Here is a 26,243-nt window from a genome sequence, read left to right as displayed (position 1 = left end):
GAAACTAGCCTCGACCCTCCACTCCCTGGCCACCCACTGCTTCATCTGGTCTTATTTGGCCTGTTAGAGATTACACTGAGGAGGAACCGGGTCATCCGTGGTTCCAGTGGGTGATAAATGTTTTCATGGGCTAACCCATTTTCGACAAGTTACCCTGCATAGTCAAAAGGCCATTGTTAATGGGGGCATGTTTAGGTGGTATCTAGTGACAGGTTCCCTATAGAACAGTAAAATGCTGAACCACCTACGGCCATAGTATGATAGTAAAGTTCCAGCTTCTTGAATTATGTAGTAAATAAACTGGTTCCAGTGTCATTACACACTGGTTTAGCTGTGAAGGCGCACAGCCTGTGCAGCAATGGCTTTGATCTCATTTTGCCTGAGCACTTGCTGGTGGCACCACAGAAAGTCCTTTCTGAAAGCCTCAGATTGATTTTCACTATCAACCACTTAACCACGACTTTAATTTCCTGAGTGGCTGCTCTGTTCCGATACCTGGGGATTGTAGCATTAGGGATTGAGCGTACAGTCTGGGATGTCAGGGACTACACTTCAGATTAAGACGTTAATGCCAGGACTTCCTTTCAGACGTGTGAGTGGGGAGTTTGCTGTCGGGTGGGGAACGAGGCTTTCCTCGCTCTGCTGAGCTCACGTATGAGTTTCTATGTGCTGTTTTTTTTGTGCTTTCCTTTCCCTGCACCTGAATTGCTTTCTGAACTTTCAGAATGTTTCACTGCTTCGCTGAATGAATTTTGGCTGTTGGTAATAGAGAAGCACATGACACCGGAGCCTGATGTAACCTCAGACTGGTCAGCTCAGGTCGTCCATCCGATCAGACAGCTCCAGCCAACTCACGGTGGCCTTTGCTCCAGCGTTAGCAGAAGGACTGCTGAGTGCCAGACAAGCTTGGGTTTTACTCATGCTCAAGATATGCATGTCTGTAACAGTCATGATAGCAGCTCTTGTGTGACTTTGATCTGGACATGGGCTCCTTTGTATTCCTGTCCCACAACAAGATATTCCTCAAATACTGTCAATGGAAAGCTATGGTGGAAGCATAACATGAGGGAGTAGACATTGCCCAGCATCCTCTTGCATATCTACAGTTTGCGAGAGCAGTAAAGAGGTGCCAGTTACACATCTGGGGCACCATGCTTGGTCCACACATGCTATTAGATAAGATGGGCTGCATAGCCCCTTTTATGTACCCATTCTTCCCCCAACAGCACAAGACTAGGCTACATCCTGCAAAAATGCACAAAAGGGGCCTCGTTGCCTTGCAAGTCCCTACAAGAACGTGAAAAACACGGCACAGAAAATGGGATCACAATTGCTTTGCCTAATAACATAATGGTTTATCTTCATTGGCGCAAATTATTTCTGTTTCTGCAGTTCTAGGCGCAGAAGAAGGAACATAGCAGATACAAATGCATTGGACGGAGCCCATTGATGACAATTGGGGTCTATCTGGTTTCTGTTTGGAAGTCCTGCATTTTACCAGACAAAATAATGCCATATGTGCCATTTTGTCCTGTATTTTTCTTTTTTATGGAATCCAAGACTGAGACCCCTAAGGAGCCTCCGATGCAGAAGTGAACACGAGTTTGACCTGTTTACTGATCTGAAGTAAATCTGATCATCTTTTCTGTGACTTGTTTCATGTTGTATTGAGTTCCGCCCAAAAAATATTTGATTATGTATATTTATTTTGACTGTGGGGTTGAGGTTATACTAGAAGTAATCTTATTAATTTTTACGCCGCTGTCTATAGAGACTACATACTATGATGGAATAAAATTAAAGTTTGATTATTTTGCTTTTGCCAGCTGCCAGACCTATTAATCACCGTGAAGAAACTCGGCCAGAAATCGCGATTGCACATGAGCTCCGCCGTATTGGAGATGAATTTAATGCATTGCACAATCCTGGGGTAAGTGCGCGCACTGTGTCCTGGCAGACCATACCAGCCCTCTGCGTACATGTCTGTTTTGACATCTACAAAATCCTTATGAGCACGCACAAGTCTAAAAGGGAAGGAACCCTATGACCCATATTAAAAGCCATTAATCCGAGTACATAATGAGGTTTATGTATCTCGTACTTCAGCTGGCAGTTCCTCATTTATTTTTCACTTTTCGGTCACGTTTGTATGGTTACTGTTTCCTAATAGTAATGTTGTACCTCCTGTTTTTGCCACGTGATGAAAATGGAGTAGATGGTGGAGAAAATGCTGAAAAAGCTGATTACGGACTCTGGCTAGCACTTCTCCAGTACTCACATCTGAGGGACGCACTCATCTGGAAGTCGTGTGTTAGAGGGAGGCATTTTGCTGTGACATCCTGCTGGAGTAGGTTGGGATGGCCTTGCATAGATCATGCCAAATCATTATCGGAAAGAAGACTGTAAGGGTATGGCCACACATTCAGTTTAGTTTATTTTATTATTAATGCAGTTTTTGAAGCCAAAATTTGGAGTGGATCATAACAGATGAGAAAGTGTTAAGGACAGATATTACTGCTCATTTCATTCGCTCCTGATTTGGGCTTCCAGAGCTGCATCCGAAAACCCGAATGTGTGCCCATACTCTAAGAATTCAAGTTGCTTAGCCTAGAAGGAAGAAAATAAACCCTTTTCTGTGCCAGAATTGGGAACTTTTCCAGAGAGAAATACCTCTCCCACCTGTCGAAATAGACTTTTTGCACAAGGTATCAGGATTTGTTTTGGAATAGGAAAATGATGACTTGAATTACAGTCCCTGGCACAGGGCTATGATAGGTGCTGTGCTGCTCCCAGTGCAGCTGTCCCTGCTAGAAATCCACTCCAACTTCTGAAGGAAAAAGATTCTGTTTTGACTGTTCCTGAATGAAAACCCAAAATTAAAGGGGGGGGTTGTCTCATAATGGACAATGGTTGCATATCGCTAGGATGTGCTCCCATTGTCTTGTAGGTGCAGGTCCCACTGCTGGGACCCGCACCTATATCGAGAACGGAGCCCTGTAAGTGAAGGAGGGAGCATGCACACCTGCCCTTCATTCGTTTTCTAGAGGGCTGGCGAGACTCGATTATTTCCGACGGCCCATAGAAATGAATGGGAGCGGGCGGTACGCTCCCGTTCACTTCTATGAGGAGCCGGCTTGGTGGTGGCCGGACCAGAGTCCTCCAGCCACACCACCTTGCGGGGCTCCATTCTCGATATAGGTGTGGGTCCCAGGCAGAGGAACCTGCACCTATAAGACAATGGGGGCAAATCCTAGCGCTATGTCCCCACTGTCCATGAGACAACCCACCCTTTTAATCCTCAGATTAGATGCAAACTGCTATAGTATAAAGGTGGACATTCAGGCTCTGTAGCACTTTTTTATTTAAGCGGTTACATTTACTGTGCAAACCTCTTGTTTAAAGTGAAACTCCAGGCAAATTCTTGTCAGCAGTACAAGGAATTTTACATAAATTCTGAAATTGTAGAGCCTTAACCCCTTCTCACAAATTGGCTCAGAACCCTGGCGGGCACCTTTGCCATCGGGTGCCTGCTGTTTTACACAATGGCAATTCATTGCAATCTGTAGGAGAAGCGATCTGAAGATTGTAACTTCCAACTCCTCTAGGCGAAATTAATTAAATATATATATTTAAATCTTCCTTTCCTCATATATTCAAAATAATCAATCAATAAAAAAAAGCATCTTCATGTCCCTAAATGCCTGTACTATTAAAATAAAAACTTATCCAGTAAAGTGAACACCATAATGGGAAAAACGCAAAATGGTCAATTCAAAGTGACCAAAAAGTTATGCACACTCCAAAATGGCATAGATAAAAACTACATATCACCCCACAAAAAGTAAGCCCTTGCACAGCTCCATAGACATAAATATAAAAAATAATGGGGGTTGGGGGTTTTAATTTCCCTCTTTGCAATGCAAGGTTGATATATGCACCCATCAAATCTGTTACAAAAAGTAACATGTTTTTTGGTGCGGAAACGTGTGGATTTTCTGTTTTTAAACCTACACCCTTGGGCAGGTGTCCTTAATGTGTACCTTTTCATTTAACATAAATAAGCTTTGAAGTGAAGTTGTATTTAAAGGGGTTGTTAAGTAATCCCCTAAGCACAAGATAGGCAGCAACTGATTTGGGGGGGGGGGGGGTCTGGTGTTTCTGGACAACCACTGATTCTGAGAACAGGGATCTGGTCCTGATGGATCATGTGCCTTGCTGCACCATTCATTCTAGCAGCTCAATTAGGAACATGGAACAACCGTTCTCTGGATCGGTTGGGGGTCCCAGCAGCTGCAGACCAGCTAGTTGTGCTCTATCCTGTGGTTACGGGATAAGGCCCCATGCACACGGCCGTGTTTCACAGCCGTGTGCGGGCCGTGGAACCGCGGCCTGGATCCCTCCTGAGAGCAGGAGCGCACGGCGTCACTGGTTGCTATGACGCCGTGCGCTCCCTGCTGCCGGCACAGTACAGTAATACACTGGTATAGATCATACCAGTGTATTACTGTATTGCGGCAGCAGGGAGCGCACGGCGTCATAGCAACCAATGACGCCGTGCGCTCCTGCTCTCAGGAGGGATCCAGGCCGCGGTTCCACGGCCCGCACACGGCTGTGGAACACGGCCGTGTGCATGGGGCCTAACTTTCATATTAGGCACAGTCCCTTTACAATAAAGCATTTTCTGATTTTAATGAAGTTTATGGAAATAAGCTTAAAGGGTTTTTCCATGAATTGATATTGTTGCCCTATCCTCAGGATAGGTCATCGTTATCACATGGGTAGAAGTTAGAGTCCTGGCACCCTTGTCGATAAGCAGTTTCAGGGAACTTTGCAAACACAGCTCCTTACATTGTAGAACAGCATTGCTTGGTATTGCAGCTCATCCCTATTGACTTGAATGGGGTTGATCTGCAACTAGGCCACGTGACCGATGTACTGTGATTTCACATGGCCTAGGAATCAATCTCTAGTATGCCTAGGGCTGTTCACTGGATGCATACCACGTCAGTTATATCTCCCAGGCAGAGTACCCCACCATACTAAGCGTTGATACTAGAAAGTACTGCATTATTTTCCACATCAAACAGTATAAATCTCACTATGTAAATCTTAAGGCAATAAGGAACCGCAAGACAATACAACAGACCTCACAAATGTGAAGATTCCCAAGAGGCTCAAGTTTAATATAGAATTGAAAATAAATAATTTGACAACTGGACCTTTTCCTATTTACATTCTGAATCGGTGTACATCATTAGGGGATGTTCACGCAGAGGTTTATGCTGCCAACATTCTGGTGCTGTCTGCCTCCCGTTGTCTGTGCTGCCTGCCATTTAAAGCTGCAGCCACCTCGAGAAGGGGCATGTCCTTTATTTGTGCGGTGTGCAGACAACATCCAGCGTCTCCAGTCGTGGTTTAGCTCCATTGAAGGGAGCTAACTCACATGGGTTCGCGGAATCCAAAGTGAACAAAATCCACTGTATGAACATTCCCTCCTTAAATACTGAAGTGCCATTGTGTACAGATAAAAAAATAACGTGACAAACCCATAGATATTAAATAAGTCGCCTTACTGTGCCCTTCATGTTGAAGGTATGTTTTCTGATAGAGGTCTCTTCATGATGTCTGTAGGACAGATACGCTTTGGGAGATGTCTGTATTAGTACTTCATACTATTCTCATGACAACCATATGTTCCACTTCCTTCCTGAAAAGAGCAGTTTAATACATTTCAGTATTTCACTAGGTAACTGAGAATATGAAGTATCGTGAATATTGCACGTTTACCACATAAAATGCACTAAAATCCTTTGTTTTCTAAGTGTTATAATTAATGGCTAGATCTACGTTACAGCTTTGTTAAAGGGGTTGTCTCATTAAGGCTACATTTTAGTCTGCAATTTAAATTTTATTCATCTTCAGACCCCTTGATATTCAGCTTACAGAATACTGTTACAGGTTTTTCTCACATGCATGTGTCCCTGATATATTGATGATCTATATTTCCCGGACACCCCCACCCCCTTCCTCGGTAATGGATGGGTGCTCTGTCTAGGATGCTGCTGTCTTCACTAGCAGCACATATTTATTCCTGAAGTTGCTTTTCCTTCTACACCAACGCATGTGGGAACTCCTTGGGTTGACAGACTCTGATGCTGATGAGTGTATGATTCCTCCTCACAATGCAGTTTGCTGTGGGTGATTTTCTGCCTTTCTACACTTGTACACAGAGACTCCTCCTGCAAACTGCCTTGTGTGTGCTATCCTCCCTATCTACAGCCTTTGTCAACTGCCCTCCTTGGATGCTTGCAACCCCCGCCCACTCTCTGATCTGCCACCTACAACCCCCTCCCCATCCCTGCTGCCATTTCTAACACGAAGGGAGGGTAGAGCAAAAAGGGCTAACAGAATCGGGATCAGTGCTTTGTCGGATTTGCCATATTTGGTAGCACTACTAGCTAGGTGAAGGATCTGCACACACTCTGCAGAAGCAAAATGGTAGGAAGTTTTTAGCTAAGAATATTCAGGTGGCTGAATTTTACAGTTTAAAGGCAAATAAACAATACGAAAGTCAGAATAAAGATATTCATAGCTTTTAATTTCAGCGGTTACCTTTTACCAGTTATTGGCTATTAATCGAGAGGTTATGTTTACTTCTTGACAGATAAAGGAAATGAACGTGACGATTAATGTTGTAATCTATGATTACAGGGTTTTCACAATCGACAAGGGTTTGTGAACAATGTAATAATCCTGCGTGTGCTACATTATATCATCCGACTCATATGGAGAATGCAGTGACTGCGCCTTCTGCCCTGGACGGAAGAATGAATTCACAAATGAAGGATTCTAGCACTTGGCTTGTGTTCATCATATACTATGCAATCCAAATCATCTGCAGAGCTTTAGCCGTCTTCCGCATTCTGAGAAGCCTCCAGGAACACCCCTTGTTGCATCAGACTAATTGGGTTCGGAATGGACTTCTAAGGATTACTACGTTCTGTGGATTATTTTTTTCTGCAATTTTATAAAAAAATACAAATGTTCTATTTTCTGTAAATAAGAGAATAAATCATCAGACTTCCATATCTACTGATACTTTACTGATCCATCCCCAAAGACCTGTGGATATTGTGGAAATGGAGCTTTTGGATACACTTTGCTGCCTTACGTATGTATATAAAGCAAATGTGACACGAGGGGGTGAAGTCAAAGCAATTCAGTTTATAGTGACCTTCTTGGTACGCCTGTCTTCCAGTTACGTTATTTTAAGGATTGTTATGATTCATTTTTTTCCTTTCATGGGAAGGATGTTTATTATGAGTTTGGATTGGATGACCATGACAACACCCACTCTTCGGAAGGATGGATTGCTGGAAAGGATGGCTTCTTTCACAATTTTCAATATAACCATTTCCCATATCAGATACTCTCTTCGAGCCCTGTTTATACAAATCTTCTAGTTTTTCTTCTGGTGCAAAACACATTGTAACTGAACCAATGGTTCTAATAACTTGCTTGTTTCCATCGTTGCATAAGATAATTATGTATGTGCAAACACATGAAAAGGGGTGGAAAGGAATCGTGTGTTTTGTGTGGGACCAGTTGATTCCTAGTGGATTACTAAACCTAAAATACATGTGAATAGGAGTTTTAATAGATATTTTGGAAATGTGGCCTGTTCCCACTCTACTTCATTATTTTGCAACTTTTGGCCTCAAACCTGCTAACGCTGAAGACCAACATGCTTCTCTGTATGTTGGCTATGTGTTGTATACTATCGGTAGATGTATTTTAGGATTATTTGAAACTGATGTAAAGCAACTTGTTTTTTTAGTTTTAGTGGCCCTTGATATACATCCTATAAAATCAGGTCTTCCACCGCCGTTTATTTCTCTGTGTAATCTGAGGTCGGCCTCTATGAAATCCCGTTATGTTGCAGGGTGTTAGTAGGAAGCTACCAGATTGCATTTAAGGGCTCATACACGCAAACGTGTGTGTCCTGTGCCCGTATTGTGGACATCAAACAGTGGGTCTGCAATATATGGGCAGTGCCCCTGTGCACTGCGTATCATGATGCGGTACCATTGACTTGAGTAGGTCTACAATCCGTAAGATACTGAGCAAAGGCACGGATCAGATGCCCATGGAAGAACTATAAAAGCGCTTCCACGGGATTTCGGTCTAGGCCGCATCTCATGCAGATTGCTGACCCATTCAAGTCGATGAGTCCACAAACTGCGGGAAAGCGGGCGATGCCCGTGCATTGTGGACCACTCTGTGGTCCACCCATGTTTGTGTACATGAGCCCTAAGGCTCTATGTAGATCTGGTCTGTACCTAGCTCAGTATATGCATTCCTTTACTATATCTGTCTGCGCTATAACTTTGTTTGGTAGTAGGTTTACTAATCTATCCACGTTTCATATGCCAAAGCTCCAATGTGTCTTGTCTGCAGTAGCTACTGTTACTTATTGTATGGGTAGTGCTACCAGAGCATGGATTGACATCCTGCAAAAGCACACTGTTCTATCAGGTTTATGAAGAAGCCTTGAAAGGGCAATCAACATTGCACACATTTGCATCTAAATGTCTTTGAGCAGATACTTCTGTTATAGGTTGCACACCTTTTGGGCTCCTTACTGACACCACTGATCAGTATTGTCAGTCTTCAGTGGAATATATGTTCAGATTTTAGTAACCAGTAAGAAGAGCCTTTTAAAATAAGTTTCAGATCTCTCCAACTGCTTCAGAAAGTCCACCTACCTTTTTGTTTTTGTTTTCTCAAAAGGGTTGTCACCTCAGCAAATATCATCTATCATGTAGAGAAAGTTAATACAAGGCACTTACTAATGTATTGTAATTGTCCATTTTGCTTCCTTTGCTGGCTGGATTCATTTTTCCATCACGTTATACATTGTTTATTTTCATGGTTAAGACCACTCTGCAATCCATCAGTGGTGGTTGTGCTTGCACACTATAGGAAAAAGCCTGTGAGAGCTCCCACGGTCCCAACCACCAGGGAGGCCAGTGCTTTTCCCTATATTGTGCAAACGCTGCTGGATTACTGGGTGGTCGTTTCCATGGTTACAACCAATGCATAATGTGATTGAAAATGAATCAAGCAATGGAGGCAACATTAGTAAACGCATTGTATTAACTTTCACTCTGCATATAGTTGTAATGGAATAAATAAATAAAAAATTATATATTTTTATATTTTTTTTTATTTTTTTTGTCTGCAGCTTGTATACGGATCTATGCATCTCCTTGGTATTAGACTAGTAGCCAAATCTATATCATCTGGTCTTGTAGTAGTATTGCCATCCATCTGTCCTCCACCAATATATATGTTAGTAAGTGTAGGAAATGGATGGAACTATGCCTGTGCAATCAGACTACACAGGGCTTGTTTGTAGTCTGTTACCATGGAGACGCATAGGAGCTTCTCTAATCCGACGGTGGTGGTTGACATTTTACAGCCATTTCAGTAAGAACCATGTTCTTATTGATTTGGTAGGTGTGCATTTTATTTTTCTAAGCCTTCAAAAGAGTAGGAGACGGGTGTTAAAGGTGCTTTTTATAATTATTCTACTCAAATGTGAGGGTCAAATTGGTCTACAGTTAGAGGCCCTGTCTGGTGTTCTGTAGCGGCCCTGCTATTCATTACTGTGAAGAGATGACTGTACATACAGAAACCTTAACATGCTACATGACCAGTGAAATCCTACATGCCTGAAAGACAGAATGGTAAAGGCAGAAAGCACATTGGCCCCCGTTTACTACGGGTGGGCTTTCTGAGATATAGTTGGTGCCGTCTGCGCCAAGTTTATTAAAAGGTGCCCTTTTTTTCAAATTTTAGCACATTGTAAGCTGAGCAGGAAACCTGTTCTGCTGTTCCTCTAAATATGAAGACTAGTCCCACTTTGACCATCTTTGTCCACATTTGGCAAGTGCAATTTTTTTCGGACACGTTACCATTAGACGTTTGATGCAATTTGCACCAAAACAGGTCCTGCTTGAAGAGGACCTGTCACCATGAAAAGTGGCGCAATCTGCAGGTAGCATGTTATAAAGCAGGATGAGCCGAGCAGATTATATATAGTTTTATGGGAAACAGAGAATACACAGAGAATGCCGTCAGTCACTGATGAAATCTCCCCGTGTACACCTGGAGGCAGAGATATAAATGTATAAAACTATATAATCTGCTCAGCATCTCCTGCACTAGAACATGCTGCCTGCAGATAGGACTGCGTTTTGTGGTGACAGGTCCTCTTTAAATGTACCTAAGTTTTGAAAGCCTCCAATTGCTGTAATGAGGCTTTGCTTGGTTCCTCTCGGGGATATTAACTGCCTGAGGAGAGCTAAGCACGTCGATCAGAGCTGAAGGGCCACAGTGACTGGTAGGGAATCTCAGCAGCTGGACTCCCGCAGATGGAGTTTTACAAAAAATGATCTCTTTAAGGGTACTTTCACACTTGCGGCAGAGGATTCCGGCAGGAAGTTCAGTCGCCAGAACTGCCTGCTGGATCCGTCAAAACGTATGCAAACTGATGGCATTTGTCAGACTGATCAGGATCCTGATCCGTATGGCAAATGCATTGAAATGCTGGATCCGTCTCCATGGTGTCATCCGGAAAAACAGATCCGGCATTTATTTTTTCCGGTCTGAGCATGCGCCGACTGCAATGCTGGATCCGTTTTGCCAGAACACTCCGAACCGGATCAGGCATTAATGCATTTCAATGGGAAAAATGGCAGATCCAGCATTCAGGCAAGTGTTCCAGAATTTTGGACGGAGCTAAAACCGTAGCATACTGCGGTATTATCTCCGTCCTGAAAAGTCAAAGACTGAACTGAAGACATCCTGAACGGATTGCTCTCTATTCAGAATGCATTAGGATAAAACTGATCAGTTATTTTCCTGTATTGAGCCCCTAGGACGGAACTCTATGCCGGGAAAAAAACGCTAGTGTGAAAGTACCCTAAATGTTAGAGCCATGTGTACTAACACTTCTGCCACTCTGCAGTGTTAACACGCATCAATGTGACTGCTGGCTTCAGGTTTTAGTGTGTCGCTGTAGTCTGCAATTTAGCTTTTTCATCCAAAGGCAATAATCTGTGGGGCAGACTTAAGAAACTGTCAGAACGAAAGCAACCAATCACATTACAGCTTTAGTTTATTATAGTGATCTAGAAAAATGAAATCTGCAATGTGATCACTTTGGGCAGCACAAACTATTCTTCTTTTGGGGTTAAAAACCTGCCCTGCATCTTGTGGCTTCAGCAGCTGCTAACATGTGCGCTTGGTTGTTGTGGGCTTGCGAGGATGGTCCGGGATTTGGTTTTGCTGATATCACTGCTTTTATTGAATTATGTGCCTTTTTTAAAACCTGCTTCTAGCCAAAGATCTTCTTGAAGTTGTGCATTACCTCATCTAACTTGGGATTCAGATTCCCAAGGCACTTGTGTTCTGCTATTCTCTGCTTATGACATTGGCGCATATAGTATACTGGCTTGGACAGGTCCCAGCAGCCCTGTTAGCTTGACTGGTTGGGGAGAAAAAACACTTAAATACTGTTTTCTACTGAGGTCATCATTATGGCTTCTGCAAGCAACACTTTTGTCCACCCAGGTTGTAGAGCAATACCTGGGATCTGCACACGTTGAATAGCACTCCATGCTAACCCTTCAGATCAGGTCTTCTCTATGGACTTTTCTGAGTGCCTTAAAACAAAGAAAAAAGTGCCAAGAACCTCATTACCTCCATTCTTCACTAGTAAACATGGCACAGTCTGGAAATGCTTGGTGAGCCACCTTTTATACATGTATATGTACTTAGACCTTTCAGTGTGAAGACCTGACCTACAGTAGACAAGGATTAGGTGAGCTGGCATTGCCCCCTGCCCTTCTTCCCATGCATTTTTTTTGTATAGTAGTAGAAGTAGATGAGTAGGGCAATCATATTGTACCTCTTGATGCCTGAAAAGGATAATCATTTTGACATTTTGTGAGTCTCCTCATAATGCCTTAACCAGTATTGCTTGCTGTGGAGACGCGCAGTACTGTTATATGGCAGCACAAGTTGTAGCGGTTACGTTATATTGCCAAAACTGTAAGATTTGTCCGTTGACAAATGATTGGGTTGAAAGACAAGCCAGGGAACTGTATCTGGGCAGCATGGAAGACGGTGTACCATGTTACATAAATCTGAAAGCAATCTGTACAGATCCGATAGAGACCATACATTTATGGTTGTGGACATTGAGAATACTGGATCTGTCCAAAAAAGATGGGGGTTCCATATTCTTGCAAAGCTTTGCTTTCTCCTTCCTCGTTATGATGTATAGTTCTGTATACAAGTAAGTCTTCCCATTTTTCAGGGAAATTCTAAACGTTTATCCTGTGATTCCTGAGATTTTCAGCTTCTAAAACCTGTTGCTGTAAATAATGTATATAATTCTGGCGGAAACGGAGCCACCTTCTGTTCAGCCTTCTTTTACTTAAAGGGGGACGTTCCTTCTGAGATCATTTTAATGTAAGGTGATAGTCCATGATTTGAGACCCTTCCAGAATTTTTTTTTTTTTTTTTTTTTTTTTTGGAGGGCACACATCCCCTTGTACATTTATTGACCGCGCTTAGCAGGGTCAAGGTTCGGCACCTCCATTGGCAGCTGTGCGCTATTTCTGTCAAACCATGGACATCATGACGAAACCTCAATGGACCCCATAAGTCACTGCTGGTGGTGTCCATCGCATGATTCACCACTGGTGTCATGGATTCCATTCTAATGAACAGAGCCTACTTGACGTTAAACGTAACAATAAATGTAAGTGAAAGACTAACGTTTTCCTGTTTTGAGACGATAGAAGATGTCGTCTCCTGACAGGGAAATATTAGTTGAAGAAATTGTACATACTGTAGATTTCCTGTAATTACATTTACTTTGTACTTTTAAATTGGTTGTGTATTTATGTCATTCACATTATTTAATTTACTTTTTTTTACTATTTTGTCATTAAAAGGGTAGGCCACATGTGCACTGTTAAGCAATGTGTGTTTAAGATGACTATAGTATTTCCGTTTTCTAGGTTCTACAGTTCTCCTAATTTTTGAAACCACACCCCCTTATACACAGGCCTGCTGTCCCATCCGCACCCAAAAGGGGTTATGTGACCATGCATGTCCTGACTTGTTTGCCCCTCCATCACCGGCCACCTAATGGATGTAAGCTTAGCAAGAGTGGGATGGCAGACGAGGGGTGTGGCTTAAAAAATTTAAGGAACTTTGCAAAATGATATTTCATCTCACATTGGTTAACATTGCACATAAAGTGGTCATCTCCCTTAATTCTACAATCTGAATCTACTGCTGTCTTTTACCACTGACTTGCTTTTACTTCATGATTGAGTCTCAGCTTATACTATTTCCTCCTATTGTTTTTTTTTTTTTTTTTTTTAATGCCCATTGCACTTTTGCCATTCTAAGAGTATGAGTAAATCTTTGTGGGATTTTGGCCAGCCTCTCGCACACGGCTTCTTTCACAAGATGTATGGAAGCTGACATGTAGATCTTGTGGAAGGTAAAGTCCAGGTAGCTTTCTATAGCTTGGAAGCGGTGTTGAGGCAAATACCGAATGTCCTTGCCCCTTCTCAGGAGCAAGGAGTACAATACCATCTGAATCCGGTGTTGCTCTTCTGGCATTTCTTATTTGCACTACCATGTCAGCAGAGCATTGCTCTTTCATCAAGTCGCCTATCACTCCATTTCTTCTTTCCTTATACTGTTGTGGATTGCTGAGATCAGTCCTGACTACTTAGATTTTATTTGCACTTTTTATGTTTGAATAAAGGTTTACTATTTGTTAAAGCAGCATGAATTGATTTACAGCACATTACGAAGAAGCCTATACCAAAGATCCCTATTCTTTATAGATTATGATCCCCCCCCCCCCCCCCCCCCCAATCATTATTTGAAACCACTACTGGTTTCCACCTCTGTTGGGCTCCGTTTATATTGCATGTGGGAGATTGGTTCTGCTGTCTGGTTTATCATAGAAGAGAAAAACTGGAATACATCCAGCACAAGGGAGAGGAAAGTTCTCTAAAATGATCAAATGGTTGACAGCAGAGCAGATCTGGTGAACACGGTAAGAACCAATGGGGTATCCAAAATGAGAAAAACACGGCAACTTTCCTCCAGAAACGGCACTCCAACAGTCTGGTGATTGTCTGTGAATGGGCCTGAGCTGCCATGGACAAGCCGTGTCTAGATGAAATCAGCTGTGGTTTTCTAATCCTAGACAACCATTTTAATCCTTAGTGTACATAACAGGGTATCAGTATTTTCATCATTTTCTTAACTCCACCAGTATTATAGTATTTAGCAGCACTTTCATATTTGAGAAAAATGTTATGTCCGCGCACAGTACTGAGGAGCGTCTTATTAGTCTTCAAAGTAAAAGCAGAAAGTGAATTTTCCAGTAAATTTCAAGATCTCAAATTCTAGGCCGAGTGCCATCTCTTGAAGGGTGACTCTTTGACTTGGGATTTCACAGAGCAGATGTCAGTCCTTGCTACGTAGGTTGGAGTTTGTTGGGGAGCAAAGCTGAGGTCTGACTGAAGCGCTACCTGCTTCTTGTCAAAAGGTCTTCTGCCAAGAGAATGGAGTTTGGTGTAGAATCCTAATCCTGTAAATTGTATCGTGCACATCAGAAGATTTTAGTCTTGGAAACCTTCAGTGACACAATATATGAAGTGACTCTTTTTTTTGTTTCCCTAGTTTTGACTGTTAAGCACCTACATGCTGGGTTTACAGACAAGAGGTCACCCTCCTAGTACTTGTATTACATATATAGGGCATGTTGTGGGTGATAATCCATGATATTGCCACAGTATCTATGATGCAGTAGTGGCATTTGGTTTGGCACTCTTTATGGTTAACGTCTACAGCATTAAAAACTGCAATTTCCCACCAGGAAATCTGCTTCTCTTATTGGAAGTATAGAGCTGAGAAGATGCCTCTTGTGCACCCCCCATGTACTGTTCAGAGAAATAAAGGGGCTTCTCCAACACTAGTGGGCGATTCCCTCCAATTGTAACTTAATGGTTTCTCTCCGTCCCCAGTATGTTTAGGACACAGAATTTCAGAGAGAGCCTTGTTCTGAATGATCACTAATGTCTTTTACATAGGACCCAGCGTATATGTAGCATTTTAATGTCATGCAATTGTCCCTGGCTTAATTGTGTTTTGCACTGATTACTTTAGACAGGGTAATTGCCACTTTCCTTGTGCAATATGGCTGTAAATAATGCAGATATTTTTAATGCTCTTTGTAAATAAATTTTATATGAATAAATGTTTTAAACTTGCACATTGTGGTTTATTTATTGCTATCCAGACTACAGGATGGCAGTCGGCGCAAACCTCTCTATGCACTTTAAAGGGGTTGTTCAGCTTAATCCAGTTTATTTAAATACCTGTCCAACCAGTGGGTCCTATTGAGGGAAGCATTCTGTCTCCAGTACACCTCAGTCCCCACCAGTAAGCTTGTCATGGATGTAATCATTTGCACTCTGGACAACCCCTTTGAGATCCTGATATAGCATTGTGTACGTTGCCCGAGCTGGCATAGGCTTCACTTCAGCAGCACAGGGGATATGATAAACACCCCTCCCCCATTTTACTTGCGCGCACACACACGGCAACTAGTTCTGAAAAGTTATCTGAATGTGTAGGTATGCTTAAACACAATGCTCCCTATTAGGTGTCTAGAACTAAATCTTTATGGATCATATTGACCGTTGGGGCTGCACTTCTTCAATTCTGGCCAAGTGTGGCACATCTCATATTTTAGCCACAAAGAGAAACTCTGATCCTTACCTGCAGAGGCAATGTGTGTGAAGATGCGCCATCTTTACTCCAAAATTCTGTCCCAAAGTAAGCCTACTAATAGTAACATAGGGAGACATTTATGAAGACCGGGGATTTAGACACTGAGCTTCGTCCCTCCTGCGCTGGTGGTTCATCCTAACTTAAGAAGACTTTACACTTGTCTAAACCTACGCCAGCTCCTTTGCTGGTATAGCTTTAGACCGTTTTCTAAGCCTAAAACAGGCATAGAAAATGATAAATGAGCCGGGCCTGCCGGTTCGCCCTTTTCCCTTCCCATGCCAAGGCATTGTTACAATGGATCTGCAAAAAAAGGATGTAACAAACATCATTTGTATTTTTTGCAAAATACATGTCTTGTGAATGCACCCTAAGGGTGCGTTCACACAGCCATAAGTGTTTTGCGGTCTGCAAAACACTGATACCAGCTGTGTGCGTTCCGCAATTTTCAGACTGCACATGGCCAGCGCTCTATAGAGAATGCCTAAGCTTGTCATAGGACATGCTCTATATTTTTTGAGGGGCAACTGATGCGGACACCACCCTGTGTGCTGTCTGCATCTTTTGCGGCCCCATTGAAATGAATGGGTCCACACCCATTCTGCAAACTTGCAGACCGGATGCAGATCCATTTAGACAGTCGTGTGAATGCACCCTAAATGTGGTGCATCTTCCAACAGTGCAGGAGATATTAATAAAAAAAAAAAAAGTACGTTGCCTAAGTGCGTCGCAGGTCTCGATGGTGAAGTGGGTACAGTTCACACAGATGCTTTTCTTTTGTTGGACCGTGCTGCGTCAGGATTGAGATTTCACATTCGAAACCAGTCAGATAATCACGAACGTGGGAAAGCATACAGGCCAAACAAAACCTTTCCTCTCCCTTCCAGGCTTCTATGGAACACCAAGGATGCAGCCAATAGGGAAATACCGTCACATGAATTGGAGTAAAACAGGGTTTATTATACTCGCAATACACAGGAAAAAACGAGCAGTGTACGGAAGGTTGATTGTTTTGTACACTGCTCGTTTTTACCTGTGTATTGTGAGTATAATAAACCCGGTTTTCGTTTGGCCTGTATGCTTTCTCATGTTCGTGATTATTTGACTGGTTTCAAATGTGGAATCTGTTAATCCTGAGGCAGAGCGGTCCGGCAAAAGAAACGCAGGAGATATCAAGTCCAGCGCAGAATTAGCAAATGGCCACGATTTTCAATAATTTGTAAGAGATTCATATCTAAACCTGGTACGCAATGAAATATATTGAATTATCCATAAAATAATAAGCTTATGTTCAACATTTCATATGGTTTGTATTTTCATGCAGTTATGTGGCCGCTTAGGAAGTTAACCACGTTAATTGGCACATGCACTAGAGATGTCTGGGAACATACCGTGGTGTAGCAGTCTATGTACGTTGTTGACCATGCCATCTAAGATGTTGAGAATCTCATGAGGATTTAAAAGTCGCTAAAAAGACCACTTCCTCTAAAGGCTACATATGTTTCCTTGTGTGCTGGGTAAGGGAACTGCAAACAGTACTACTATTCCCCTCACTAGGGCCTGCTGTGACGTCGGTTGTGAGAACAAAGGTGGTTTTCATTGCCATATCGGACAGCTGATAAGAGGCTTGTGTGGCCACATCATACATCGCATATTCACAATGTAACGTGACATAGAAAAAGCACAAAGGGATCCGTTCACTTTGTGTTGGTCCAGCATATGAGAAACACAAAATTCAGGTAGTGTTGACCTTTTAAAAGGAACCTGACATCAACTTTACGCCACCCCCATTAAGGACAAAGTAGTGACAGACACACTGATTTCAGCGGGCTCTCATGAGCTTAAAAGAAGTGCTTGCTGAGAACCAGCTTTCCAATCCTTGCAGCCGGGACCTGGAAAAGGCTACTTTCACACAAGCGGTCCAAAAACGTAACAGTTTTGTCCTAATGCATTCTGAATGGATAAGGATGCGTTCAGAATGCATCAGTTTACCTTCTACCAGTTGCCATTCTGCTCTGGAGGCGGACACCAAAACACTGCCTGATGATGCAGAGGCAAACGGATCCGTCCTGACACACAATGTAAGTCAATGGGGACAGATCTGTTTTCACTGACACAATATAGCACAATAGAAAACGGATCCGCCCCCCATTGACTTTCAATGGTATTCAAGACTGATCCGTTTTGGCAATGTTAAAGATAATACAAATGGGTCTGTTCTGAATGGATGCATGCGGTTGTATTATCGGTGCGGATCCATGACTGACCGGGGCAGGGTCACCAGTCATCCCACTATCTTTACCGGGCAGGATTACAATGAAAGGTAACAACACCTCAGTTATAAAACTGGAAGGAAATAACAGTTGAATAAAATGGACAATATCAATCTCAATGAATGGTCACCAGGTGACAGATTTGTTTTAGTGGGCTGATAACGCACTGTCATTAGGAAAGAAGTTGGCTGTGTTTAAATTATTCGTCAGAAGAAATATTTTTTATTGTTTAAAAGATCTTCTCTGAGCATTCCCAGAATACCTGGGCTACTCGTATAGATTATACTTACCTGATACCCGCTTTGCCCCATATCCCTGCATGGCACTGCTGCATCTCCCCGTCATGTGGATCAAAACATCGGACGGAGGGGGGAGAAACCACAAGGTGAATGACATTTAAAAAATCCCCTATGATGGAATTGTTTTTTGGTCACCTTGCCTTCTTCCAAAAAAAATTGACCAAAAAATGATGAAAAAGCCCCAAAGTCGTATTAAAAATACTATAGCTCATCCCGCAAAATTATCCGTGGAGCGGCGCTGATCATAGAAAATGAAAATAGTTATGGCTTTCAGAATATCGTGACAAAGCAATCTTTAAAAAAAAAATATATATATATAGTTTGTTTTTTTAAGTAGTAAAACAAAAAATATGTTTGGTATCTCCATAATCGTAATGGCTCGCAGACTATAGTTAAAATGTCATTATTACTGCGTAGTGAATACTATAAAAACGGAACCCTAAAGCAATGGTGGAATTGTGTTATTTTTGCAAACTGTCCTCTAGAAAATGTTTTTAAAATTATACACAATACAACTGATGTATCCCAAAATGGTGCCATTAAAAAAAAATACAACTTACTACGCATTTAAAACAAGCTCTCTGTCTCATATGTCTATGTCAAGTGAAAAATTCTAATGTTAAGGCTTTAGAAATGCAGAGATCAAAACACAGTTGCCTTAAAGAGGTTCTCTTAAGAAAAGGAAAATGTTTAAGTATTAATTTATGATGTATTCCCAAATGCCTTTCATTAGTTATAATGGCTCATTTTGTCTGGGGAGCAATGATTAGGAGAAACAAAATGGCCGCTGTTCTATTATTACACACAAAACCTGCCCTAATCACACAGCAGGACAAGTTACTTCACAACACTGAGCTAAAGAGCTGCCTCATCCTTCTCTCTGCTATGCTTGTCAGGGATTATGATTCTGAATACAGTTTAATATGATGTTTAACTGAATCTCTGTAGGAACGGCGTTCATGAGGAGACATGAAGTACAGAGAGGAGGGACAGGACAGACTGTGGTAATGTGGGGCTGTGGTAATGGAGACTGCATACAAGTGCTGCTGCTCATTAGCCACGTCTGCTCATGAACTCCATTCCTACAGAGGTTCAGCTGATGACCATATTAAACTGTATTCAGGATCATAATCCCTGATAAGCAGAGAGGAGAATGAGGCAGCTGTTTAGCTCAGCGTTGTGAAGTAACTTGTCCTCCTGTGTGATTAGGACAGGTTTTGTGTGTACTAATAGGATGGCGGCCATTTTGTTTTTCCTAATGATTGCTCCCCAGACAAAACGAGCCATTATAACGAATGTAAGGTATTTCAGAATATATTTATAATGAAGTAATATCTGAGTATTTTAATTTTCTTATTTCCCAGAGAACCCCTTTAAAAGGGGTTACCCAGGGATCAATTTTCCCTTTCCATGTGCTTCCCCTGCCAGGCTGTGAAACTTAGTAATGTACTTGCACTACCTTTTCTGTCTCACTCCGATGATGCCCTCTGTCAGAATGGTTGTGATATCAGACCCATGTGGTCTTTATCCACAAGCGGGTAGGCAGAGTCCACTGTTCGTCATATTGAGGCTTTGTGGAGGGAAACTTTAGGAGGCAGCAAAGGGATGATGGAGGGTGTAGTGGGTGGAATTTTCGGCCCAGAAAAGGGTGTAGTTGGCATTTAGATTCTTGCCTCATCTAGCAGCACACAGCTCTATGGGAAGTGTTGTGGCTGCAGCTCATCTACACCCACAACCTGGAAGTTCGGGTTGTAAACAATTGAGCGCAGCAGGAGAATGGAGATTAAAGTGAAGATTCAGGAAAAGCTGACAGGTACACTAGTGTGCTCTATATGAGACTAGACAAGATTTACACAATTACCATATTTTATGCTCTAAAACCAACTTTTTTTTTAAATCCCAAAAGTGGGGGGAATAATGTCTGTGCGTTTTATAGGGCGAATACTAATGAGCACTCTCTGTGCTGGTTCTGTATTCAACGCTCCCTAGTCTTCGTCTGCAGGCGCCGCATGCTGTGCTGTGATCTGCACACAACGTGAGGACACACATGCTCTATGACCTCACACCGTGCGTTGTCAGGTCACATCGCTGCAGAAGGGCGCTGGAGGTCTGATTAACATTGGGTGTCTGTTCTGGTCTGAGGTCTTTTTAGGGGTCTGAGCTGCATTCCAATTATCATTGGGGGTCTCATCTGAGGTCTGTTTGGGGGCCTGATTAATATTGGGAGTCTGAGGTCTGATGAAAAAAAATGTTTTCTTATTTTCCTCCTGTAAAACCTAGATGCGTCTCATGGGCAAATGCATCTAAGGGTCCATTCAGACGTCCGTAGAATGGGTCCGGATCCGTTCCGCAATTATGCAGAACAGGTGCAGATCCATTCATTTTCAATGGGGCCAGAAAAGATGCAGACAAAACACAGTGTGCTGTCCGCATCCGCATTTCCGATCCACGGCTCCGCCAAAAAATAGAGCATGTCTTATTCTTGTCCGCAGCTGCGGACAAGAATAGGAATCTTCTATTAAGTGCCGGCGATGTGCGGCGTCCGCAAAACACTACGGACGTCTGAATGGACCCTTATAGGGTGAATAATATGGTACATAACATTTTTTAGGATCCTGTTATTTTATGGAATTCGCCCCTCTGTGGTCCCAGGTAACTCTTTTTATTGCTTTGCTACCACTGCTCTACTCTTTCACTCCTTGATTATGGGCTGCGTTTAACGTATACGTGTTTTGTATAAGTTAAATGGATGGCAAAAACGTGATGTGAACCCAGCCTTATCTGAAAATGACCCTACACAATGTAGCATTACATGCTTGCTTGTTTTGATTATGCTAAGAGCACCAAGTTCTGGTCTGTCTTGGACCTACCTTTAGTCTCAGGCCCAACACAATTCTGTTGCACACTAGCATCTTTTCTTGTTCATCACCAGAGGACTTGTAAATGGTGCTCATAATCTGCAGGCTTATTTTTCTCAGGACTATGCTTTTTGTGTGGATTTTGGATCCTTTCCTTTTATATGTATTGTTTTATAATGTCCTAAAAAAATCTTTTTGAAATGTGACTTGGATGAATTTTAACTCACAGTTTCTAGTGCTGTAGGGCACAATGGTCAGCAGTTAATGTTGGATGATGCTAGGATTGTGATGTTGCTACTACATAGTAGTATTTTCCGAAATACTGCCTGTACCACGAGCCACACAAGAAAGGCAACGGGAGATTAGGGAGATTAACAAGTGGCTCAAGAACTGGTGTAGGAAGGAGGGGTTTGGGTTCCTGGAGAACTGGGCCGATTTTTCTATCGGCTACAGGCTCTATCGTAGGGACGGGCTGCACCTCAATGGGGAAGGGGCAGCTGTGCTGGGGAGAAAGATGGCTAGAAGGTTGGAGGAGTGTTTAAACTAGGGAATCCTGGGGGGGGGGGGGGGGTAATTACGTTATAGGACGGGAAGATAGCGCAGATAGAGACCGGGGGCAAGGTAATGGGACTGGGGGAGGAATGGAAGGAGGGACTAGAACAGTTCAGAAGGAAAGGTGTAGGGTAAAAAATATACATAAACCTCTCAAATGTATGTATACTAATGCCAGAAGCCTGACTAATAAAACTGGTGAACTGGAATTAGTGATGTGTGAGGATATAGTGGGAATAACTGAGACATGGCTGGATGATAGCTATGACTGGGCGGTTAATGTACAGGGTTACAGTCTGTTTAGAAAGGATCGTCAAAACCGGAGAGGGGGGAGGGGTCTGCCTTTATGTAAAGTCCGGTCTAAAGCCCACACTCCGCGAAGATATAAGTGAGGGACATGAACATGTGGAGTCAGTGTGGGTAGAGATACATGGAGCTAAAAACAACAATAAATTACTAATAGGAGTTTACTATAAACCACCTAATATACCAGAGTCCACAGAAAATCTATTACTAAACGAGATAGACGAGGTGGCAAATCATAATGAGGTGGTTATTATGGGGGACTTCAACTACCCAGATATAGACTGGGAAACTGAAACTTGTATATCTCATAAAGGAAACAGGTTCTTGGCAATAACCAAAGACAATTACCTCTCCCAACTGGTTCAGGACCCGACTAGAGGGACGGCCTTACTGGACTTAGTATTAACCAATAGGCCGGACAGAACAACAGACGTGCAGGTTGGGGGACACCTGGGAAATAGTGACCACAAAGTAATAACCTTCCAATTATCATTCAAAAGAGCGTTTCTACAGGGAGGAACAAAAATACCAAACTTCAAAAAAGCTAAATTTAGCCAACTAGAAGAGGCCATAGACCAAACTAACTGGGACAAAGTCCTCAAAAATAAAAATACAGCCACAAAATGGGATATCTTTAAAAACATCCTAAAATCTCATTGTGAGAGGTACATACCGTATGGTAATAAAAGGTTAAGGAACAAAAAGAAACCAATGTGGATAAATAGAACTGTAACGAAAGCAATAAATGACAAAAAGAAAGCATATCATTCACTGAAACAGGAGGGGAGCACGGAAGCACTGAAAAACTATAAGGAAAAAAATAGAACATGTAAAAAACAAATAAAAGCGGCCAATCTAGAGACCGAGAGATTAATTGCCAAAGAGAGTAAAACTAACCCTAAAATGTTCTTCAATTATATAAATGTTAAAAAGTATAAATCTGAAGGTGTCGGCCCTTTAAAGAGTAATGAGGGGGAAGTCGCAGAGAGCGATGAGGAGAAAGCAAAGCTGTTAAATATTTTTTTCTCCAATGTATTCACTGAGGAAAATAAATTGTCAGATGACATGCAGAATGCAAAAATAAATTCCCCATTAAAAGTGTCCTGTCTGACCCAGGAAGAAGTACATCAGCGACTTAAAAAGATTAAAATAGACAAATCGCCAGGACCGGATGACATACACCCCCGTATCCTAAAGGAATTAAGTAATGTCATAGCCAGACCCTTATTTCTGATATTTGCAGACTCTATACTGACAGGGAATGTCCCACAGGATTGGTGCATGGCATATGTGGTGCCAATATTCAAAAAGGGGCCAAAAACAGAGCCTGGAAACTATAGGCCGGTAACATCTGTTGTGGGTAAACTGTTTGAAGGTTTTCTGAGAGATGCTATATTAGAGCTTCTCAACAGAAATAAGCAAATAACGCCATATCAGCATGGCTTCGTGAGGGATCGGTCATGTCAGACTAATTTAATCAGTTTCTATGAGGAGGTAAGTTCTAGACTTGACAGCGGCGAATCAATGGATGTTGTATATCTGGACTTCTCCAAAGCATTTGACACTGTACCACATAAAAGGTTAGTATATAAAATGAGAATGCTCGGACTGGGAGAAAACATCTGTATGTGGGTAAGTAACTGGCTCAGTGATAGAAAACAGAGGGTGGTTATTAACGGTACACACTCAGATTGGGTCACTGTCACTAGTGGGGTACCTCAGGGGTCAGTATTGGGCCCTATTCTCTTCAATATATTTATTAATGATCTTGTAGAAGGCTTGCATAGTAAAGTATCAATTTTCGCAGATGACACTAAACTGTGTAAAGTAATTTACACTGATGAGGACAGTATACTACTACAGAGGGATCTGGATAGATTGGAGGCTTGGGCAGATAAGTGGCAGATGGGGTTTAACACTGATAAATGTAAAGTTATGCACATGGGAAGGAAAAATGCAAGTCACCCGTACATACTAAATGGTAAAACGCTCAGTAACACTGACATGGAAACGGATCTAGGAATTTTAATAAACAGCAAACTAAGCTGCAAAAACCAGTGTCAGGCAGCTGCTGCCAAGGCCAACAAGATAATGGGTTGCATCAGAAGGGGCATAGATTCCCGTGATAAGAACATAGTCCTACCACTTTACAAATCGCTAGTCAGACCACACATGGAGTACTGTGTACAGTTCTGGGCTCCTGTAAACAAGGCAGACATAGCAGAGCTGGAGAAGGTCCAGAGGAGGGCATCTAAAGTAATAACTGGAATGGGGCAACTACAGTACCCTGAAAGATTATCAAAATTAGGGTTATTCACTTTAGAAAAAAGACGACTGATGGGAGATCTAATTAATATGTATAAATATATCAGGGGTCAGTACAGAGATCTATCCCATCAGCTATTTATCCCCAGGACTGTGACTGTGACGAGGGGGCATCCTCTGCGTCTGGAGGAAAGAAGGTTTGTACACAAACATAGAAAAGGATTCTTTACGGTAAGAGCAGTGAGACTATGGAACTCTCTGCCTGAGGAGGTGGTGATGGTGAGTACAATAAAGGAATTCAAGAGGGGCCTGGACGTATTTCTGGAGCTTAATAATATACAGGCTATAGCTACTAGAGAGGGGTCGTTGATCCAGGGAGTTATTCTGATGGCCTGATTGGAGTCGGGAAGGAAGTTTATAGTCCCCTAAAGTGGAGAAAATTGGCTTCTACCTCACAGGGTTTTTTGTTTTTTTTTTCCTTCCTCTGGATCAACTTGCAGGATAACAGGCCGAACTGGATGGACAAATGTCTTTTTTCGGCCTTATGTACTATGTTACTATGTTACATAGATACTAGGTTTGGTTTCAAGGTTGTTATACAGCATGAAGCTCATGCAGTATAAAAAATATAAATGTCATTAACGATCACATTTATATAATGTTATCATTAATGTTGAGTGAATTGAGCTTTGGATCATAGATCGGAAGTCAATTCAGTCAAACACTTCGATTTTAATGCTGTCTTTGTACAACATTAAAAAAAATTGTTTCAGCTGAAGTCGCGCAAAGACTTCAATGAATGAATTTGGTAATCAATTCTGAATCTTTAAAAACATTTTAAAATAGCAATACAAAGTCAGTTTTGGTGCATCGAACAGCTCATTTTAAATGTTTTTATAGATGCAGAAATGAATACCAAAATTTTTCACCTGTCTTGCCTGTCTTTTCCCTCCACGAAGGCAATACATTGTTTAATGCTGTATGTATTTTCCGACAGCATTAAAACAAAGTGTTTGAACAAATCTGCTTCGGATCTATGCCTAGTTATCATGACTGAAAATTACAGCCAATTTTTAAAACTTAACGTGCCATTTACAGCCACCTGAGTATGGTTGTCAAGAATCTATCTGGTCAGACTGTTCGTATTGGCATACAAAATGGCAGCTATAAGCCCTGCCATGAGAGGCAACTCATGCAACTATGCTATTAGTGTCCCTGGTGTCACTACTAGGGGTGGCCAACTGTCATATTCCATGGCTCCGCAGATCATCACACCAGCAGTTGGGTCAGTGTGTCACTCCACAGCAAAGGCAGGTTTGAAGCGCTCAGCAACAGTCCTCCCTACTGGAACCCAACTGTCATGGGATCCAAAACAGAACCTGGATTCGTTGCTAAAAATGGAACATTCCAGTCTATAGCAGACCAGGTTTCTCATTCACGACACCACTGCAAACAAAGGTGATGGCGGCTGGATGTCTGCTATATGCCTGGAAATGGTTGGGGGCAGAGACATCTGTGTGTAATGAAGGTGCCACCCATGTCTGCATGGTAGACAACAAAACTGCAAGCTTGTTGGCAGATCAAACGATCCTCTCTACTGGGCTGTGTGTGCCCTAACGTAACCACTCCTTCCAACACCTCTTAACAGCTAAAATTGGTCTAATTGGCCTAGATGGTAGGAAATTCAGCAAAATTACCATCCTACTTCTCTCAGTCCAATGATGTGCCCCCTCTCAAAGTCTGTCAATTGGGCAAAATGTCTTTAAGTGTGCCATAAAGGCATGTCTACCAGTCAA

General features: G+C 42.2%; 1 protein-coding gene and 1 long non-coding RNA gene across 4 annotated transcripts in view; one reads left to right on the top strand and one right to left on the bottom strand.

Annotated features, from left to right (window-relative positions):
- LOC122934283 overlaps window positions 1–26,243 on the bottom strand; it is an 898,769-nt gene that overhangs the window by 45,874 nt on the left and 826,652 nt on the right. The window contains exon 9 of one of the 2 annotated variants that reach the window (XR_006388647.1): window positions 5,574–5,707. The exons of the other annotated variant lie outside the window; for it this stretch is intronic. This is a non-coding gene — a long non-coding RNA (uncharacterized LOC122934283). The remainder of the gene's footprint in view (window positions 1–5,573; window positions 5,708–26,243) is intronic. 2 annotated transcript variants of the gene reach the window in all.
- Window positions 1–26,243, top strand: part of BCL2L11 (BCL2 like 11) — a 69,216-nt gene that overhangs the window by 6,120 nt on the left and 36,853 nt on the right. Inside the window, exons 3-4 of one of the 2 annotated variants that reach the window (XM_044289631.1) lie at window positions 1,827–1,930; window positions 6,712–7,883. In XM_044289631.1, the coding sequence (XP_044145566.1) occupies window positions 1,827–1,930; window positions 6,712–6,801 (194 nt within the window). In that variant the 3' untranslated portion in view covers window positions 6,802–7,883. Of the gene's footprint in view, window positions 1–1,826; window positions 1,931–6,711; window positions 7,884–26,243 lie in introns of those variants that run through there. The other variant, XM_044289632.1, reaches the window with a different exon arrangement.

The sequence above is a fragment of the Bufo gargarizans genome, chromosome 4, assembly GCF_014858855.1.
Source record: "Bufo gargarizans isolate SCDJY-AF-19 chromosome 4, ASM1485885v1, whole genome shotgun sequence".
Lineage (NCBI taxonomy): Eukaryota > Metazoa > Chordata > Amphibia > Anura > Bufonidae > Bufo > Bufo gargarizans.
Note: the sequence above shows the minus strand (reverse complement) of the source record. Positions and strands in the feature narration are given on the sequence as shown.